The sequence below is a fragment of the Salvelinus namaycush genome, chromosome 22 (genome assembly GCF_016432855.1).
Source record: "Salvelinus namaycush isolate Seneca chromosome 22, SaNama_1.0, whole genome shotgun sequence".
Classification (NCBI taxonomy): domain Eukaryota; kingdom Metazoa; phylum Chordata; class Actinopteri; order Salmoniformes; family Salmonidae; genus Salvelinus; species Salvelinus namaycush.
This window is the reverse complement of record NC_052328.1, coordinates 6,528,761-6,547,379: the sequence shown is the minus strand read 5'-3', so window position 1 is coordinate 6,547,379 and position 18,619 is coordinate 6,528,761. Positions and strand designations below refer to the sequence as shown.

Below are 18,619 nucleotides of genomic sequence, written 5' to 3'. Positions count from 1 at the left end.
AGGTCTCAACCCACACACGAATACACTGACACTCGACACCACGCACACACCCACCCACCACTTACGCTGTTGCTAAATTGTTTACTATTATTATTTATCCATCCTGCTACCAGTCACTTTCTCCTAAACCCTGCCTACATGTACACATCTACCTCAGTTAATGCAGTATACCACCTGCACATAAAATGTATTTCTCGTGTGTTTTTTTAGTTCTCCTATTTTGATATTGAATACTGCACTGTTGAGAAGGGTTTGCAAGTTAAGCATGCCACTGTACTTGTGCATGTGACAAATAAAACGTGAAACGAGAGAGCGTGCAACGTCAGCGGTTTCTTTGGGAAGTCCATACATGAAAATGTATGCATGCAATACTGTAAAACGCTTTGGATGAAAGCATCTGATAAAACGGCATATCATATCATAATGGTGCCTGAGAAAGTAAATGACACCCTTCTTGATGCCTTTGGCAAAATGCAGCGAGCTCCGCTCTATGCAAAGTCTGTATTTGAACCCCTCAGGAAGTGAGGGCTGTACCTCGGTGAATGGCCAGTGATATGAATAAAGTGGCCCTCCTTCCCTTCCTACCTGTGGTAGATTTTCTCCTCAATGGTCCCAGCGGTCAGTAGCCTATAGACAGTCACCTCCTTTTTCTGACCGATCCTCCAAGCTCGCTCTCGGGCCTAGAGGACAACAACACAGGGACATGGGGGTGAGAGTGTGATAAGAGTGTGTGAGTGTGTGTGTGTAATCCTCCACATACGCGCTCGAGCCTAGGGGACAACACAATAGCAGGAGATTCATGGTTAGGCAACGACTGACTGGTTACAGACATGTCTGCGTAGCATGGAGTCTGTCGAACCCTACGGTCAGTGGTGTGTGTACCTGTGTGTCAGTGCTCGGGTTCCATGGTGTGTGTACCTGTGTGTCTGTGCTCGGGTTCCATGGTGTGTGTACCTGTGTGTCAGTGCTCGGGTTCCATGGTGTGTGTACCTGTGTGTCAGTGCTCGGGTTCCATGGTGTGTGTACCTGTGTGTCTGTGCTCGGGTTCCATGGTGTGTGTACCTGTGTGTCTGTGCTCGGGTTCCATGGTGTGTGTACCTGTGTGTCTGTGCTCGGGTTCCATGGTGTGTGTACCTGTGTGTCTGTGCTCGGGTTCCATGGTGTGTGTACCTGTGTGTCTGTGCTCGGGTTCCATGGTGTGTGTACCTGTGTGTCAGTGCTCGGGTTCCATGGTGTGTGTACCTGTGTGTCAGTGCTCGGGTTCCATGGTGTGTGTACCTGTGTGTCAGTGCTCGGGTTCCATGGTGTGTGTACCTGTGTGTCAGTGCTCGGGTTCCATGGTGTGTGTACCTGTGTGTCAGTGCTCGGGTTCCATGGTGTGTGTACCTGTGTGTCTGTGCTCGGGTTCCATGGTGTGTGTACCTGTGTGTCTGTGCTCGGGTTCCATGGTGTGTGTACCTGTGTGTCTGTGCTCGGGTTCCATGGTGTGTGTACCTGTGTGTCTGTGCTCGGGTTCCATGGTGTGTGTACCTGTGTGTCTGTGCTCGGGTTCCATGGTGTGTGTACCTGTGTGTCTGTGCTCGGGTTCCATGGTGTGTGTACCTGTGTGTCAGTGCTCGGGTTCCATGGTGTGTGTACCTGTGTGTCAGTGCTCGGGTTCCATGGTGTGTGTACCTGTGTGTCAGTGCTCGGGTTCCATGGTGTGTGTACCTGTGTGTCAGTGCTCGGGTTCCATGGTGTGTGTACCTGTGTGTCAGTGCTCGGGTTCCAGTCGGGGTCATAGATGATGACTCTGTTAGCTCCGGTCAGGTTGACTCCCAGCCCCCCCACTCTGGTGGTCAACAAGAACACAAAGATAGAGTTGTCCTGGAGAGGAGGAGAGGAAAAATAGGATAGAATGGTGGTCAAAGCATATACAGAACTATTTCTTATACTACTTTTTTTAATCACTCGTCAGGACATGTCTGATCACGGGACCATATGCGAAGATGACACTGGGCAGCAGGCTAGACAATAGGCTGTTTTCACACTAGTGATCTAACCCCCCAGCGGTAAGATTCTTTACTGAAAGGTTTTTTCACACTACTGAGCCGAATCGAGCCGATCCAAACCAAGCAGGCCTGGTTACGCGTCAACCATAGTTGCTGGAAGCATGCTGAGAAAGACAATGTCTGAGCCAGCACAGTTTGGTTCAGGTCTGCAAGAAAGTGTGAAACGGGTAGAATTGTAGACCCTTACTTTGTTGTATCGAGCGATGAGAGGCTGTCTGGAGGCGATGGTGGTGGTACCATCCATTTTCACATAGGCGTAGCCATTCTCCCTCACAAACACCTCCAATATCCCCAACATCTAGAAAGAGACGGCGCGAGAGGGAGAGAGAGGAAGAAAGAGTTGTGGATTCGGCCTAACAGGATTGTCAGATTAATATTCCATGGAACCTGAGAATCACCCAGTCAGTGTCTCTGCCCCCCCTTCCCCCTTCCCAACACACACATACCTGTCTGGACTGTGTGAATAGCAGGACTCTGTGTTGCTGTTTAAACCAAAGTCGGAGCAGTGATTCCACCACCATCAGTTTGCCGGAACGTTTCCAGAAGCCAAAGTGTTCCTCTTCAGTCAGTTGGTCCTCTGGTATACCCTTCAGGATCTTGGGACCCCCAGAGAACAGGTCCGGGTGGTTACACATCTTACGCAGTGCTATCAGGCCCGCGAACACCTGGAAATGAAGGATAAAAATACAATATATAAATGCATTAATAAATAAAACAGTCACTGTGAACTAGGAGGACGGTGTTCCCCAACTTTGTGGTAGTGTTCCACGATAGCTCACAAAACTTAAGGTTGATCATAGCACAAAAACATTTGGTAAACACAGCATTGAACGAATTTTTGCATCTACCTTGTTAGGATCTAAAAAAAAGAAGCTAGAAAATAATATGCGTTTTCAGTCAACAACATTACATTTCGATTATATTTGGTCCCTTTAAACAAACACATTTCCAGACTAATTATTTCCATAAGGGTCCTAATGAATGATCCGACATAACTAATTCCCTGCAGAAGACACAGAGTGTGTCGTGCGTTCGCAGTGCACTAGCCAAGTGCTGCATTAGTAATGTGGGTTAATGGATTCAGAGACCACATCAAGGAGAGGACTGACCACTGAGAGTGTGTGTGTGTGAGTGTGTGTGCGCGCGCGCACACACAAGGAAATACAGAGCAGTGATGAAGAACGGTTGGTGTAAAAGCCTTTCCTCGGGTCAGAGATACACTCAAAAACCACTGTAGAGCATTCTTCCGACCAGGCATCAGTTATCATACCACTGACCTTACATATCCTAATGTGAATGACACGCAGAGATAACATACAGGTCCCTACAGAAAGCTTTATGCATGCATCATGTCTAGCAAAACCCATAGAATGGCGTATCTCAACATTATAGCCCATCTCGGGCAGTACTCCAGTGTTAGTGTTAAATAATGAATAAGGCCCGTCTTCTTCCTGGAAGAATAACTGGCTTAAACCAGAACCAGGTACTCGTCTTTCAGCGAGATGCCAGAACGTGTATTTCCAATCCGGATCATAACGTGAGATTTATTAGCTGACCACTGCACTTTTGTTTTGTTTTCACAGTGAAACAGAACGTCAGCTTCGCAAGATCAGGACGGTCGAACGAAACATATTTATATTGGGCCTTAAATGAAAATAGAAATCAGCCTGTGGTTACAGCACAATCATTTGCGTAGACAAGACAATTGACTGTTCAAAGCTAAAAAGGTCAATCAATCAAAAGTGTTGATGGATACAATTCTCTGATCAATAACAAAAGAGCCTCAGTGCAGAAAGAGGAGGGGGAGAGCCAGCTGAGAGGAAATGGAGAGGAGGGAGTGAGACTCACCTGCATATCTCCATTCAGTATTTGGTAGACCACTTTGGAGTCCAGATAGCCCTGATACACCTCGCGCTGCTCCTCTGTTAGCCTGCAAAACAAAACCTGGAGAAACACAAGCCTTCACTTTAAAACCTCTTGAGGAAACAAGTGTGTGAGCAGAAATCAAAGACAAGAGGTTTCAGCCTAGAGGCTCTGTCCCGAGGGAGACAATTAATGAACTGAACAGTGTGTGTGTGTGTGTGGAAATTTGACCGGCAGCATTTGAATTTAATGGACATTTGAGAAATTTACCAGACCCACATGTATTGAGTGCGTTACCTGATTAGGGCGTCCACTCACGGTGCTCAGAATGACAAAAATCACATTTAGATGATGAGTATTCATCGTGTTTTTTTTTTAACCCCGCTTTTTCTCCCCAATTTCGTGATATCCAATTGCGAGCTTGTATCGTCGCTGCTACTCCCCAACGGAATCTGGAGGCGAAGGTCGAGTCATGCGTCCTCCGAAACATGACCCGCCAAGCTACGCTTCTTAACACCCGCACACTTAACCCGGAAGCCAGCTGCACCAATGATTCGGCGGGAAACACCGTTCAACTGACGACCGAAGTCAGCTTGCAGGCACCCCCCCCACCCAAATCCTCCCATAACCCAGATGACACTGGTGCCAATTGTGTGCCGCCCTATGGGACTCCCGGTCACGGCCGGTTGCAAGATCGAATCCCAGGCTGTAGTGACGCAGCAATACTGTGATGCAGTGCCTTAGACCACTGCACCACTCAGGAGGCCCATGGTTATTCATCTTAACAGAACATGCAACGGCGTGCACTTCTTACCAAATTCCGATGCGCACTTTGAAGATGTTGGAATAACTGCCACAATGTACTTTTCCTCAGCCAACAAGACGAGTAACGAACAGCAAAATCACTAGTCAATCTAATATCTCCCATATTAGAAAAGTTTACCTATTCTATTGGTCAGCTTGTCATTCTGTGAGAAAAATAAATAGCCTATTCCAAATAGACTTTGGAACGATAGATCCCAAATTCATATAACCAGTAAAAAAATAATGTCAAAAGCAATAGGGCTGATCCAACAGATCAGAACATTTAGTTTAAAACACTGATTAACAATTATTTCTTCACATTATAAGAGCAGCAATGCGCACAATGCAGTAGGCTACACGGGAATGTTCGTTCCATAATGCAATTAGCGGAAAACCTATCGTCAAAAGCGCACCGCACATGCAAGCGGTTTCACGTGACAGATGAAAATATCTTTAGCTTTAACTTCCTGACTGATGTCTTGAGATGTTGCTTCAATATATCCACATCATTTTCCTTCCTCATGATGCTATCTATTTCGTGAAGTGCACCAGTCCCTCCTGCAGCAAAGCACCCCCACGCTTCACGGTTGGGATGGTGTTCTTCGGCTGGCAAGCCTCCCCATTTTTCCTCCAAACATAACGATGGTCATTACGGCCAAACAGTTAATTTTTGTTTCAGGACATTTCTCAAAAAAGTATGATCTTTGTCCGGATGTGCAGTTGCAAACCATAGTCTGGCTTTTTTATGGTGGTTTTGGAGCAGTGGCTTCTTCCTTGCTGAGCGGCCTTTCAGGTCATGTCGATATAGGACTCGTTTTACTGTGGATATAGATACTTTTGTACCCGTTTCCTCCAGCATCTTAACAAGGTCCTTTGCTGTTGTTCTGGGATTCATTTGCACTTTTCGCACCAAAGTACATTCATCTCTAGGAGACAGAACGCGTCTCCTTCCTGAGCGGTATGACAGCTGAGTGGTCCCATGGTGTTTATACTTGCGTACTATTGTTTGTACAGATGAAGGTGGTACCTTCAGGCGTTTGGAAATTTCTCCCAAAGATGAACCAGACTTGCGGAGGTCTACAATATTTATTCTGAGGTCTTGGCTGATTTCTTTTGATTTTCCCATGATGTCAAGCAAAGAGGCACTGGGTTTGAAGGTAGGCCTTGAAATACATCCACAGGTACACCTCCAATTGACTCAAATTATGTCAATTAGCCTATCAGAAGCTTCTAAAGCTATGACATCATTTTCTGGAATTATTCAAGCTGTTTAAAAGGCACAGTCAACTTAGTGTAAATCAACTTCTGACCACCTGGAATTGTGATAGAGAATTATAAGTGAAATAATCTGTAAACAATTGTTGGAAAAATGACTTGTGTCATGCACAAAGTAGATGTCCTAACCAACTTGCCAAAACTCTAGTTTGTTAACAAGAAAATGTGGAGTGGTTGAAAAAAAAAAAAAAAAAAAAAAAAAATGTTTAAATTTTATCCCATTTTCTCCCCAATTTTCGTGGTATCCAATCGCTAGTAATTACTACCTTGTCTCATCGCTACAACTCCCGTACGGGCTCGGGAGAGACGAAGGTCGAAAGCCATGCGTCCTCCGAAGCACAACCCAACCAGCCGTACTGCTTCTTAACACAGCGCGCCTCCAACCCGGAAGCCAGCCGCACCAATGTGTCGGAGGAAACACCGTGTACCTGGCCCCCTTGGTTGGCGCGCACTGCGCCCGGCCCGCCACAGGAGTCGCTGGAGCGCGATGAGACAAGGATATCCCTACCGGCCAAACCCTCCCTAACCCGGACGACGCTATGCCAATTGTGCGTCGCCCCACGGACCTCCCGGTCGCGGCCGGCTGCGACAGAGCCTGGGCGCGAACCCAGAGACTCTGGTGGCACAGTTAGCACTGCGATGCAGTGCCCTAGACCACTGCGCCACCCGGGAGGCCCTGAAAAACAAATTTTAATGACTCCAACCTAAGTGTATGTAAAGCTCCGACTTCAACTGTATAAAACCTCTGGTAAACCCCAAGATGTACCCATTAAAACCAGCAACGGTTGTCAAAATTGAGAAGGTAAAAAACACATTCTGATAAATGTAACAGCTACATAATGAAGTAAGACAACTCAATTTGTAAAAACCCATCAAATATTGACTGTATTATTGCACAGGAACACGGACAGTCACCGCGAAAACAGCGCTGACTACGGGTTCAGTTACGGCGGGCGGACAGCGCCGATCTCGACGCGGCACGCCCGATACAACTCGTAATTGGCACATTCTACATACCTGTGGTTCGTTGAGGTTTGCTTGGCATTGTGCAGGAACAGGTCTGCAGTGTGATACTGCCTAGTTCTTTATGCTAGTATTCTTATTTCCCATTTCCTCAACAACGTAGAACTGTAAACTGTCAAAAGAATTGCAAAAAGACTACAGCCTCTTTCGGTATCCGCTACATGAGGGACAGAAAGGCGTAGAGAAGGAGGGGAGGGACAGAAAGAGACGCGCACCTGTTCATTCTTGTCAGGTAAAGAGAGGTTGGCCTTCACGTCAGCTTTCATCCGTCTGAGCAGGTAAGGGTTAATGGTATCCCTCAGAACACACGCACACTTATACGCTGTCTGGACCTAAAAAAACACAAAAAGACACAACAATTCAAGACACACGCACAATTTTACACAGCCTGGACCTATAATAACCAAGACGCACAACAAACAATTACAACAAATGACAACAAAGACACCAACACAATGGCTCAACAGGCCCTTGGGTAAACATACATGACACACACACGCGCCTTCTGAAGGGTCAGATGAACAAACACTTGACTACGACACCTATAATGCTATAATGGAACATTTGTCCTGGGGCATGTTTGTCGTTTAGCCCCCCCCCACCTCCCTCTATCCACTCCTCCCTCTCAGCAGATTGGGCCATTAAACATTGATCAGAGTGCTTATGGTGGTCTCTAGAGGGGGACCTCTCTCCCTTTCATCAGCTGCCTATAGTGTGTGATCCAGTAAACGGCCTCAGCGCAGGGTCACGATTTAACCCTTTAACCGTTTGTTGACCATTCATTCATCAGTCATCCACCTCACTGGGGGGGGGGGGGGGGGGGGTGAGATCAGAGGGACAGCCAGCAGGGGGCAAAAAGTGTTATAGCTGCAGGGCACTATATAACACAGAGCTAGAGAGGAGAGGGAGGAAGGGAGAGAGAGAGAAAGATAGGACTATGGAAAGAAAGAGCGAGGGAGAGTGAGTTGAGGGAGGGGAGACGGAAGATGGACACAGATGGGGGGGGTTAGAGAGAAAGACAGAGGAGCGAGAAAGGGAAAGGGGGGGGAGCTATAGAGAGAAAGAGTGCTTTGCCCGCTCATCATTTAATAACTTCAATAATTAGTAAAGGTTTTTTATTATCGACAGCGGAAACACGGATGGCCATCTAAAAGCAGCTAAATAATTAAATCCAGTCAATGTGTGTGTGTTACCTCTAGAGCCAGTTAAATAATTAAATCCAGTCGGTGAGTTATTAATGACTGGACACTAATGACTGAGGATCATCGTTTAGCAGCTCACCGCCTCTTTCTCTGTCCATCCCTTCTCACGCCCCCCCCCCCCTTTCGTCCACCCTCTACCTCCCTCCCCTCTATCCATCCCCTACCTCTCTTCCACCCCCTCCATGTGAATACAAATGTGAATCAAATCCTGAGGTCAAATCCTGAGAAATGACCCTTTAACAATTGTAAGCTCAACTCCCTGCTTCCCGAAAATGACGAGAGCTTCTTTGATGCCAAATCGTGTGGCTGTGTGTTACCTGTACAGGTGAAGCGTTGCTGTAGCCCCCCATGGTGATGGGTACAGAGAACTGTTCCATAAAAATAGGCAGCGTGCCCAGTTTGCCAGGGAAGACAAAGTCAAATAGACTCCACAGCTCCTTCAGATTGTTCTGCATAGGACTTCCAGATAGAATGAACCTATGAGGAGTACGGAACTAGAGATGGAGAAAGGGAGTGAGAGATGAGGAGAGAGGTAGAGAGAGAGAGGGGTGTGTGTGTGAGAGAGAAAAAGAGGGTGAGAGAGAGGAGAGAGCAAGCGGGTAAAGGGAAGAAAAATCTTGATTAGCAGCTTGGCTGGAACAAAACACTATACTAAATATGTATACTGTAGCTATCCAGGACCAGGGGTGCTGACCAATAGTTTATTGAGCTGTGTGAGCGTACCTGTTTGCAGGCAGTGGTAATTCCAGCGTGAGGGTTGCGGATCTTGTGTCCCTCGTCCAGTATGACGTAGTGCCAGCCGTCGTATCTCTGCAGGGTCTCCTGCATGATCCTCACGGCTGAATACGACGTTATCAAGACGCCATGACACGCTGCCATCTCTGAGATCAACTTCTCCTAGAGAGAGAGAAAAGTCAGCCCCCCGCATCGCTCTCCAGTGCCCAAATGACTCGCCGCCACATGGGAGTGCCCATTGAGCTAACGATGGTGGATTGGTTGATTTCCAGTTTAGTACAGAAAAGTATCGTCCGACCCATCAGGTATCTCACTGCACCCTCATATTCCATGTCTTGAAATACGCAGACAGACAGATGAAAAGTACATTTACATTGTAATACTTCTGACATTCACTAACTTTCGGACTTTATAGCATTCCCAGAAGGCATGGATTATTGAGTCGTTGTTAGTTGTACTGTAGATTGAGAATATTGTCATGTGTAAATTTGAGTTTATTAAGCGTTCATTTTCATTAACTGTAATTGTGTTATGTTCCAACATTCCCATCTTGTGCCAATGTCAGTTCTTTTTAAGTCTTGGTTCCAGTAGTTTATATTTGTATAGGCTCTCTATAAGGTTTGGTATATCTTACCCATCACATGAATATCCTATTCGGACTCAAATAGGGTTCCCACAAGATTGGAAAGGGGGATACCTAGTCAGTTGTCCAACAATGTATTCAACTGAAATGTGTCTTCCGCATTTAACCCAACCCCTCTGAATCGGAGAGGTGCGGGGGGCTGCCTTAAAATCGACATCCACGTTTTTGCCTCTAATGTTGAAAAGATATAAAAATCGAAATATCTTGATATTCAACTTTTGAAAATATCTACATTGGTCAGTCCAAAATTGCTTTTTAAATTCTGTCATGGAAATACATGTATTTCCTATTACCAAGTCATTAAAAGGTTTCTATGCCTTTAGTTTTCCATGTAGACCAATTGATCTGTGAATTCTGAAAAGCTATACAAGGATTGTTCCATAGGGGTGTTTTTAGGGAGGGATATTGGTTCTTGTAGAAGACGTTTCAGTTTCTTCCATATTGTTATAGCGTTCTTAACTATAAAGTTGTTAATGTGCTTAGCTTTATCCTTTGAAAATAAACACGTAAAACGATTCTGGGGATGAGTATCCTCTATATGTACCCAGTGTTCCTCTTTAGTGCACTTAAATAAACCCAGCAAAAATAGCCCTAGCCCTCACCCTCCAATCCAACAGGTCCCAGATGTGCTCGATGGGATCCGGGCTCTTCGGATCCATGGCAGAACATTCCGGTCTTGCAGGAAATCACGCACAGAACGAGCAGCATGGCTGCTGGCATTGTCATGCTGGAGGGTCATGTCAGGATGAACCTGCAGGAACGGTACCACATGAGAGAGGAGAATGTCTTCCCTGTAACGCACAGCATTGAGATAGCCTGCAATGACAACAAGCTCAGTCCGATGATGTTGTGACACATCGACCCAGACCATGACGGACCCTCCACCTCCAAATCGATCCCGCTCCAGAGTACAGGCTTCGGTGTAAAGCCCATTCCTTCGACGATAATCGCGAATCCGACCATCACCCCTGGTGAGACAAAACCGCGACTCGTCAGTGAAGAGCATTTTTTGCCAGTCCTTTCTGGGCCAGCGACGGGGGGTTTGTGCCCATAGGCGACGTTGGTGCCTGATGTCTAGTGAGGACCTGCCTTACAACAGGCCTACAAGCCCTCAGTCCAGCCTCTCTCAGCCTATTGCGGACAGTCTGAGCACCGACGGAGGGATTGTGCGTTCCTGGTGTAACTCGGGCAGTTGTTGTTGCCATCCTGTACCTGTCCCGCAGGTGTGATGTTCGGATGTACCGATCCTGTGCAGATGTTGTTACACGTGGTCTGCCACTGCGAGGACGATCAGCTGTCCGTCCTGTCTCCCTGTAGCGCTGGCTTAGGCATCTCACAGTACAGACGTGGTAATTTATTGCCCTGGCCACATCTGCAGTCCTCATGCCTCCTTGCAGCATGCCTAAGGCACGTTCACACGGATGAGCAGGGACCCTGGGCATCTTTATTTTGATGTTTTTCAGAGTCAGTAGAAAGGCCTCTTTAGTGTCCTAAGTTTTCATAACTGTGATCTTAATTGCCTACCATTTGTAAGCTGTTAGTGTCTTAACGACTGTTCCACAGGTGCATTTTCATTAATTGTTTATGGTTCATTGAACAAGCATGGGAAACCGTGTTTACACCCTTTACAATGAAGATCTGTGAAGTTATTTGGAATTTTACGAATTATCTTTGAAAGACAGTGTCCTAAAAAAGGGACGTTTCTTTTTTTACTGAGTGTACATGTCGCAAGTAAAAGCCCTGGGTGGTGTGTTGATACAATTCCAAGTCTGGAAGGTTAAAACCACTCTCAGACTTACATGCTGGCCAAACCAGACGCGAGCGCACACACGCTGTCTGCGTGCGCACGTTGACTTTGTTCAGCCACACCAGAAGCGATCAGGACACGCAGATTGAAATATCAAAACAAACTCTGAACCAATTATTATAATTTGTGGACAGGTCAAATTTGCATTAAACATTTATGACAATTTAGCTAGCTAGCTTGCTGTTGCTAGCTAATTTGTTCTGGGATATAAACATTGGGTTATTTTACCTGAAATACACAAATTCCTCTACTCTGACAATTAATTCAGAAAAAACAGTCAACCGAATTCGTTTCTCATCATCGCTCCTCCTTCCTACAGGCTTCTTTGGACTTGATATGGCGGTTGGCAACCAACTTTACAGGGCATTACTACAACCGACTGGAGTGTGGACGTCAGTTCACCTTTCAAATCACCCACGTGGGTATATGCTCCTAAAAACCAATGAGGAGATTCGAGAGCCAGGACTTGAAGCGCGTTGAGTGTCACAAATAGAACCAACTTCTATTTTCGCTCGCTGTCTCGCGGGAGCAGTGTGGGTGCAATGATTGAATATGTGTCCATTTATTTTGCGACGCGAGCGGTGTGGTCAGCATGTTAGGAAGATATAAAACGTAACTTTTAATTCTGTGACTTTTATTTGCCCTTTAAAAATAATGTATTCGGTGGGGTCAATTGGTATTACAGAGAGTAAAAATTAAAATGTATGTATTGTGTAGAACATATATGCTTGTCTTTCAGGAAGAACAGGGAATTGGGTCAGCTCTACTCATTACATTTCTATCATTGAGAACATGTCACCTCACTGAACTCCAGTCCTCACACCGCCAGCTGATGGTGACGCATTATTTCTCAGTACCATAGAGACTGGTTAATTAAAAGTGCATGTGGAGTTTGTAGCTCTTCACTATTAAAAAGGGGGAGGCATGAGGAGCCAACTCTGCATAAACAGGTCTTTGGTGCCCCCCCCAAAGGAAACCCCTTTAAAAAAAAAAAAAAAAAAAAACTCGCTCCCTCAGAGGGGTTGAGTTAAATGTGGAAGACACATTTCAGTTGAATGCATTCATTTGTACAACTGACTACAGTAGGTATCCCCCCCCCCCCAGCCCAGCCCAGCCTGCATCACCCATTAATCACTGTGTCACACCCACACAACTTGCTGTCACACCCACACAACAGTGTAAAGTAATTAATATCTACTAGTGTACCACTAATTAATTTACATCTCCCTCAGAGCGGAATCCTCCACAAAATGCTGACAGGGGAGAAGATACAGCACAAGTGAACACCTGAATACACCCCCCCCCCCCCTACCTTTGTTTGGGTGAAGGATCCCGTGTCGTGTAGGACAGCCACTCTGAATGGGGGCCACCAGGTGTGAAACTCGCTGACCCACTGGTGCATGACTGTAGCTGGACACACTATCACTGTAGGACCTAGTCCTTGGTACCTGGAATACACACACACACGCACACACACACACACACACACATATATAGGATCAGGTAAAGTTCGGGGTTTGTGTTTGTCAGGCTGCTGGCATGTTATGGTTCATTCACACCGGGTTTATACCGACATAAATAGCCAAATTAGGGCTGTGACAGTCTTGGAAAATGAGGTTACGGTAGTTGGCCAGGCCAACGTACACGGTCACCGACATAACCGTTCAGGTTCGTACACTTGTTACATGGACATGCAGCTTAATAAAACCCATTTGAAACAAGCAATTAACACTTCCCTATTATCATGGCATTTTATTCTTATTATTCAGGTTATTACAAATACAGAAAAGCCAGGATGGAGGATCTGTTGCATATTGACAACATTAAACGGAGTCAAAAGAAAGATATACAGTTGAAGTCAGAAGTTTACATACACCTTAGCTAAATACATTTAAACTCAGATTTTCACAATTCCTGACATTTAATCCTAGTATAAATTCCCTGTCTTAGGTCAGTTAGGATCACCACTTTATTTTAAGAATGGGAAATGTCAGAATAATAGTAGAGAGAATGATTCATTTCAGCTTGTATTTCTTTCATCACATTCCCAGTGGGTCAGAAGTTTACATACACTCAATTAGTATATGGTAGCATTGCCTTTAAATTGTTTAACTTGGGTCAAACGTTTCAGGTAGCCTTCCACAAGCTTCCCACAATAAGTTGGGTACATTTTGGCCCATTCCTCCTGACAGAGCTGGTGTAACTGAGTCAGGTTTGTAGGCCTCCTTTCTCTCACTCGCTTTTTCAGCTCTGCCCACAAATTTTCTATAGGATTGAGGTTAGGGCTTTGTGATGCCCACTCCAATACCCTGACTTTGTTGTCCTTAAGCCATTGTGCCACAACTTTGGAAGTATGCTTGGGGTCATTGTCCATTTGGAGGACCCATTTGCAACCAAGCTTTAACTTCCTGACTGATGTCTTGAGATGTTGCTTCAATATATCCACATAATTTTCCTCCCTCATGATGCCATCTATTTTGTGAAGTGCACCAGTCCCTCCTGCGCCAAAGCACCCCCACAACATGATGCTGCCAGCCCCATGCTTCACAGTTGGGATGGTGTGATAAGCCTCCCTATTTTTCCTCCAAACATAACGATGGTCATTATGGCCAAAACGTTTTATTTTTGTTTTATCAGACCAGAGGACATTTCTCCAAAAAGTACGATCTTTGTCCCCATGTGCAGTTGCAAACCATAGTCTGGCTTTTTTATGGTGTTTATACTTGTGCTATTGCTTGTACAGATGAACGTGGTACCTTCAGGCATTTGGAAACTGCTCCCAAGGATGAACCAGACTTGTGGAGGTCTATTGATTTCTTTTGATTTTCCCATGATGTCAAGCAAAGAGGCACTGAGTTTGAAGGTAGGCCTTGAAATACATCCACAGGTACACCTCCAATTGACTCAAATTATGTCAATTAGCCTATTAGAAGCTTCTAAAGCCATGACATTTTCTGGAATTTTCCAAACTGTTTAAAGGCACAGTCAACTTAGTGTATGTAAACTTCTGACCCACTGGAATTGTTTTACAGTGAGTTATAAGTTAAATAATCTGTCTGTAAACAATTGTTGGAAAAATTACTTGTGTCATGCACAAAGATGTCCCAACCGACTTGCCAAAACTATAGTTGTTAACAAGAAATTTGTGGAGTGGTTGAAAAACAAGTTTTAATGAATCCAACCTAAGTGTATGTTAACTTCTGACGTCAACTATATACTACTGGTCAAAAGTTTTGAAACACCTACTCATTCAAGGGTTTTTCTTTATTTTATTATTTTCTACATTGTAGAATAATAGTGAAGACATCAAAACTATCAAATAACACATTAAATAATGTAGTAACCCCCTCAAAAAAAGTGGTAAACAAATCAAAATGTATTTTACATTTGAGATTCTTCAAATAGCCATCCTTTGCCTTGACAGCTTTGCACACTCTTGGCATTCTCTCAACCAGCTTCACCTGGAATGCTTTTCCAACAGTCTTCAAGGAGTTCCCACATATGCTGAGTACTTGTTGGCTACTTTTACGTCACTCCGCGGTCCAACTCATCCAAAACCATCTCACTTTGGTTGATGTCGGGGGATTGTGGAGGCCAGGTCATCTGATGCAGCATCCATCACTCTCCTTCTTGGTCAAATAGCCCTTACACAGCCTGGAGGTGTGTTGGGTCATTGTCCTGTTGAAAAACAAATGATAGTCCCACTAAGCCCAAACCAGATGGGATGGCGTATTTACTGCAGAATGCTGTGGTAGACATTCTGGTTAAGTGTGCCTTGATTTCTAAATAATTCAGTGTCTTCAGCAAAGCACCCCCACACCATAACACCTCCTCCTCCATGCTTCACGGTGGGAAAAACTAAAATGCAGATCATCCGTTCACTCACACCGCGTCTCACAAAGACACGGCGGTTGGAACCAAAAATCTCCACCGGTCTAATGTCCATTGCTTGTGTTTCTTGGCCCAAGCAAATCTCTTCTTCTTCTTGGTGTCCTTTAGTAGTGGTTTCTTTGCAGCAATTTGACCATGAAGGCCTGATTCACATTCTCATCTGAACAGTTGATGTTGAGATGTGTCTGTTACTTGAACTCTGTGAAGCATTTATTTGGGCTACAATTTCTGAGGCTGGTAACTCATGAACCTATCCTCTGCAGCAGAGGTAACTCTGGGTCTTCCATTCCTGTGGCGGTCGTCATGAGAGCCAGTTTCATCATAGAGCTACACATGGTTTTTGCGTCTTATAGTAATGATGGACTGTAGTTTCTCTTTGCTTATTTGAGCTGTTCTTGCCATAATATGGACTTGGCATTTGACCAAATAGGTCTATCTTCTGTATACCCCCCTACCTTGTCACAACAACTGACTGGCTCAAACACATTTTATTTAATCTTTATTTAACTAGGCAAGTCAGTTAAGAACAAATTCTTATTGACAATGACGGCCTAGGAACAGTGGGTTAAATGCCTTGTTCAGGGACAGAACGACAGATTTTTACCTCGTCAGCTCGGGGATTCGATCTAGTAACCTTTTGGTTACTGGCCCAATGCTCTAACCACTAGGCTACCTGCCACCCACATTGAGGAAAGAAATTACACAAATTAACTTTTAAGAAGGCACGCCTGTTAATTGAAATGCATTCCAGGTGACTACCTCATGAAGATGGTTAAGAGAATGCTAAGAGTGTGCAAAGCTGTCATGAGTAAAAAAATTACTTTAAAAAACTTGAATGAGTAGGTGTTCCAAAACTTTTGACCGGTAGTGTATGCCTACCGGTATTGTATGCCTATCAGTTGACTTTCCTGTAATAAAAAATAAAGAAAAGCAACACAGATCCTATTTTCACGCACAAAACCATTCAAATGAAATCCGATGGGTTTTCTAATTTTCCCAAAATATTCACATAATGTCACAAACCCTGCTGTTGCAGTCATTGGCTCAATGAAAGATCCAAGATTAAATCATGACAGGAGCGTTTGATTCTTAAAGAGACACCCCCCCCCCCATAAAAGCACCGGTCAATCAATGCCACAAGCTATAGTATGAAGATGTAATTGACAACCATCAAAATAGAAAGAAATACGTGCAACATGTCCATAGCCTATTTATCAGCGATGCCGATTATCGAGGGGGAGAGTGTTGGAAATATTTTTCAAATACTGTGCGGAATATACACTAAGCAAAAATATAAAACCCAACATTCAACTATTTCCTTTTAAAAAAAAACTAAATTACAGTTCATAAGCAAATCAGTCAATTGAAATAAAAATTATTAGGCCCTAATCTATGGATTTTACATGACTGGGAATACGCATATGTTGGTCATAGATACCTTTAATTATAATTTTTTTAGGTAGGGACGTGGATGAGAAAACCAGTCAGTATCTGCAGCGTGACACATCTCCTTCGCATAGAGTTGATCAGGCTGTTGATTGCGGCCTGTGGAATGTTGTCCCACTCTTATTTAATGGTTGTGCGAAGTTGCTGGATATTGGTGGGACCTGGAACACGCTGTCGTACACATCGATCCAGAGCATCCCAAACATGCTCAATGGGTGACATGCCTGGCGAGTATGCAGGCCATGGAAGAACTGGGACATTTTCAGCTTCCAGTAATTGTGCACAGATCCTTGCAACATGGGGCCGTGCATGAACATGCTGAAACATGAGGTGATGGCGGCAGATGAATGGTCTGCCATCTGCCCTGTACAGTTGAAACCGGGATTCATTCGTGAAAATCACACTCCTCCAGCATGCCAGTGGCCATCGAAGGTGAGAATTTGCCAATTGAATTCAGTTACGACGTCGAACTGCAGTCAGGTCAAAATGACGAGCACGCAGATGAGCTTCTCTGAGATGGTTTCTGACAGTTTGGGCAAAAATGATTTGGCTGTGCAAACCCACAGTTTCATCAGGGTGGCTGGTCTCAGATGATCACGCAGGTGAAGAAGCCGGATGGGAAGGTCCTGGGCTGGCGTGGTTACACTTGGTCTGCGGTTGTGAGGCCAGTTGGACATACTGCTAAATTCTCTAAAACAACGGAGGTGGCTTATGGTAGAGAAATTAACATTAAATGATCTGGCAACAGCTCTGGTGGACATCTGTGGCATTATGTTGTGTGACAAAACTGCACATATTAGAGTGACCTTTTATTGTCTCCAGAACAGGGTGCACCTGTGTAATGATTATACTGTTGAATCAGATTCTTGATATGCCACACCTGTCAGGTGGATGGATTATCTTGGCAAAAGAGAAATGCTCACTAACAGGGATAAACAAATTTGTTCCCCAGATTTGATTGAAATAAGCTTTTTGTGCGTATGAAAAATGTATGGGATCTTTTATTTCAGCTCATGAAACATGGGACCAACACTTCACATGTCACGTTTATATTTTTGTTCAGTGTGAATGGATGTAAAAAAAAAAAAAAAAAAACATTTAAAAAAATGACTTCGTTGACTTACTGTGTGAGGTGAATAAAAAAATGACAGATGCCCAGCTTATTAGTGGTGGTGAGTGAACACAATCAGAAATCAGACATCCCCAAATGGGCACTTTCCTACATTTGCATTTGCAGGCCAGGTACTTGTGTGTGTGCTCAGGCGCGCAACGCTGCGTCAAAATTACCAGGAAAGAGAAACAAGACACGCGCTCATTGCTTACATGGAGCATGTCAATTATGCTATGAAATAAACCAAAACGTGTTTTTCATAAATGTAGCAGGTTGTGAACTCTGCAAAAAACATTTCCACTCAGAGAATGAGAACTATAAATTAATAACAGGGTTTATCATTAAATTGCCTGTTTTACAAATGGTAGGCTACAACATGGGCATTCATAAAAGTGCTTTGCGGGCCAACACTGTATAGTCTAGGCTACTATTCCACTTTGCGGGGATAAGAGGGCGGCAATTTTATTTAACTCGCATAGGGCGGTATGTTGGCCAGGACCGGGCCGATATGAGGATTGACACATTGTCCATTTGACACAACATTACCGCATTATAGGCCTCAGAGCCAGAACAACCTTGTCGACTGCTTAAAAAAAATAAAAAAAGAGATGTATTTATTTATTTACTAGCAAGCAATGAAAACGTGCATTGTGTAAAAAGAAAGTCGACACATCAAAAGACTTTTTACTGAAGTGTCACAGCCTATAGCGCTCTACAGCTAGTTGAGCATCAAAAGGACAGTTAAAAAGAGGATGTAGAAAGTTTAAT

General features: G+C 44.5%; 1 protein-coding gene across 1 annotated transcript in view; it reads right to left on the bottom strand.

Annotated features, from left to right (window-relative positions):
* Positions 1–18,619, bottom strand: part of ercc6 (excision repair cross-complementation group 6) — a 52,016-nt gene that overhangs the window by 8,595 nt on the left and 24,802 nt on the right. Inside the window, exons 11-19 of the mRNA XM_038960275.1 lie at positions 12,716–12,851; positions 8,942–9,115; positions 8,536–8,712; positions 7,232–7,348; positions 3,900–3,995; positions 2,498–2,716; positions 2,239–2,349; positions 1,747–1,866; positions 586–680 (exon numbers count right to left, since the gene is read on the bottom strand). Coding sequence (XP_038816203.1) covers positions 586–680; positions 1,747–1,866; positions 2,239–2,349; positions 2,498–2,716; positions 3,900–3,995; positions 7,232–7,348; positions 8,536–8,712; positions 8,942–9,115; positions 12,716–12,851 — 1,245 coding nt within the window. The remainder of the gene's footprint in view (positions 1–585; positions 681–1,746; positions 1,867–2,238; positions 2,350–2,497; positions 2,717–3,899; positions 3,996–7,231; positions 7,349–8,535; positions 8,713–8,941; positions 9,116–12,715; positions 12,852–18,619) is intronic.